The sequence below is a fragment of the Monodelphis domestica genome, chromosome 4, assembly GCF_027887165.1.
Source record: "Monodelphis domestica isolate mMonDom1 chromosome 4, mMonDom1.pri, whole genome shotgun sequence".
Lineage (NCBI taxonomy): Eukaryota > Metazoa > Chordata > Mammalia > Didelphimorphia > Didelphidae > Monodelphis > Monodelphis domestica.
Window position 1 is genome coordinate 452,654,044 of NC_077230.1, and position 2,500 is coordinate 452,656,543.

The 2,500-nt window shown below is 47.2% G+C and overlaps 1 protein-coding gene across 5 annotated transcripts in view; it reads right to left on the reverse strand.

The window, feature by feature from the left end:
* The window catches only part of KLK5 (kallikrein related peptidase 5), a 10,114-nt gene extending 7,663 nt beyond the window's left edge, over window positions 1-2,451 (reverse strand). For 4 of the 5 annotated variants that reach the window (XM_016422315.2, XM_016422314.2, XM_016422313.2 and 1 more), the window contains exons 1-2: window positions 2,321-2,451; window positions 706-797 (exon numbers count right to left, since the gene is read on the reverse strand). In XM_016422315.2, the coding sequence (XP_016277801.2) occupies window positions 706-742 (37 nt within the window). In that variant the 5' untranslated portion in view covers window positions 743-797; window positions 2,321-2,451. The remainder of the gene's footprint in view (window positions 1-705; window positions 798-2,320) is intronic. The other variant, XM_056796943.1, reaches the window with a different exon arrangement.
* Between the last annotated feature and the right edge of the window lie 49 nt (window positions 2,452-2,500).

Sequence of the window (2,500 nt, forward strand, 5' to 3'; positions counted from 1 at the left end):
CTATTTCCTTTGCCTGGAGTGCTTTCCTTCCCTCTCACTACCCAAGTCATCCTGCAAAGCCCAACTCAAATATCACCTTCTTTGGGAAGCCAGATGGAATTCCATGTTTTGTGTTGACCTTTCTCTTGAAACCTTCTCCCTTCCCTCTTTACTTTTGTACCATTCTCTCCAAGCATTTATCAAGGAACACGGTGTCTTAGTGTTGTCTGTGTGACTTGTGCCTCAGTTGTCTGGGACCTCACAAGGGCAGGGACAGTAGTTTATTGAACCTTACCTTAGATCTCCCCAAAGTGTAGAACAGGTTCAGTCCTCTTTATGTGTGTGTGTCTATATACACATATATGTATATTTTTCAAACCCTTACCTTCTCTCGAATCATACTAAGTATTGGTGCCATGGAAGAAGGTAAGAGTGAGGCAATTGGGGTTAAGTGACTTGCCCAGGGCCACACAGCTTAAGAAGTGTCTGAGGCCAGATTTGAATCCAGACCTCCATCCCCAAGGCTGGCTCTCTATCCACCAAACTACCTAACTGCCCCCTGTGATATTTTAATAAGAATTATGACTGGCCCCTCATGCTCTTTCTCTTGTCTGACTCTGACTCCCTCTTCCCCCTAAGTGTTCTTTGAATCCACATTCTCCCCACTCCACCCTTGCCACATACACTCAAAAGTATTCACCCGAATTCCAGGCTCCCAAATCCTACCTGTCAGACCTGTATCTGCCATGATCAGAACTGACATTAGAAGTACCAGGATCCAGGCCCTGGAGGACCCATTGAAGCCATCACTGCTGCACCTGGGAATCGGGAGTAGGGGTGAGAGAGGAGGTCAACTTCTGAGGCAAAAACTCACATTCTCTAGTACTTTGGATTTCCTCAAAATTTAAGGAAGCAAAGAGTAAGAGCAAATAAGCATTGCTACACCTATTATACAGATGGGGAAACTGAGGTTCAAGTGAAATTATTATTAATATCTCAGGAAATAAGTGATAGAGATATGCTCCAAAGCAACTACTGCTTTAATGGGGTCATAGCTCTAATTGGAAGGTACCTTTGGTATCATCTAGGCCAACCTCCTCATTTGATCAGTAAGGAAACCAAGTCCCAGGACTACTAAGTGACTTGACACAAGTCACACAGGTAGTAACTGGTAAAGCCAAAATTTGAACTGCTGTGTTCTAACTCTGACCCTAAGACCTGTCAGAGCCCTTTGTCTCCACCCCTTTTCTCATGGACTCCTCCAGGGGCTAGAGAGGTGCATGAAAGGGAAGTCTGGGCTTCCGTTGTTGGGGGGGAAGCCCAAAGAGAAAATGAAGTGGAGGGCTACAAATATAAGCAGAACAGAAGGTCAACAATAAAGACCATCAAGATCAAAGAGAAGCAGAGATGAGAAGTAACACAGATAGCCAAGGGTGAGAGGACAGAGGTAGGTGTAGAGACCCAAAGAGAGACTAGGATGGGGAGTCACAGAGGTGGCCAGAGGGAAAACAGTGATAACTTCTGACACCCAAGAGAAACTGGGATGGGGAGTCACAGACAAGCCAGAGGGGATAACAAAGGTAACTGCAGGCATCTAAAGAGAGACTGGATTGGAGAAGCACAGAGATAGCCAAAGGAAGCAAAACAGATGACTTCAGGTACCCAAGAGAAACTAGGATGGAGAGGCACAGAAATAGCCAGAGGGGGGCTAAAAAATGGCTGCAGACATCTAAAGAAAGACTGGGATGGAGAAGCACAGAGATAGCAAAAGAGGGAAAACAGATGACTTCAGGTACCCACGAGAGACTGGGATGGAGAGGCAGAGAAATAGCTTGGGGGTGGGGGGGGGGACAGATGACTTTAGGCACCCAAGGAGAAACTGGGATAGGGAGTCACAGAAATAACCAAAGGGGGCTAAAAAAGATGGGTGCAGACATCTAAAGAAAGACTGAATGGAGAATCACAAAGATGGTCCAAAAATGGTCTCAGAGATCCAGAGAGCAGCAAAGATGGAGAGTCACAGAGACAACAAGGAAATATAATAGAATTGGAGCCTAGAGGAATACCAGACACGAAGACAGAGAAGTAGAGACCGAGGGTTACAGTCAAAGTCATCCAGACAAAAAGAAACCAAAACAAACAAACAAACAAAACAGCCAGATGGAGAGTCAGGAAAGAGAATCAGAAAAATAAGCGTTGCAGAGCATCCAGAGCTTTCAGGAGATCTGAGAGACAAGGAGATGAGAGTATCAGAGACTGGCACACAGGGCCATTCCACAGGGAAAGATAGGGAGAAGGAAGCGATAACCACAGAGCCCCACCGCATCCTCTAAAAAGGTACCTGCAGGCGGCCTTACAGGAGGCAGAGGGGCGGGCTATGGGCCACCAAGCTCTGCTAGGCTCCCTCCTGGCCTTCAGGTCCCTTCAGCCTCTGCTCTGGGGCTCACTTCCTACTCCAACCTCCCGCCCAGCTTATAACTGGCTCACCCCACCGCCCCCTGCCCACCTACCCCCAGTCACA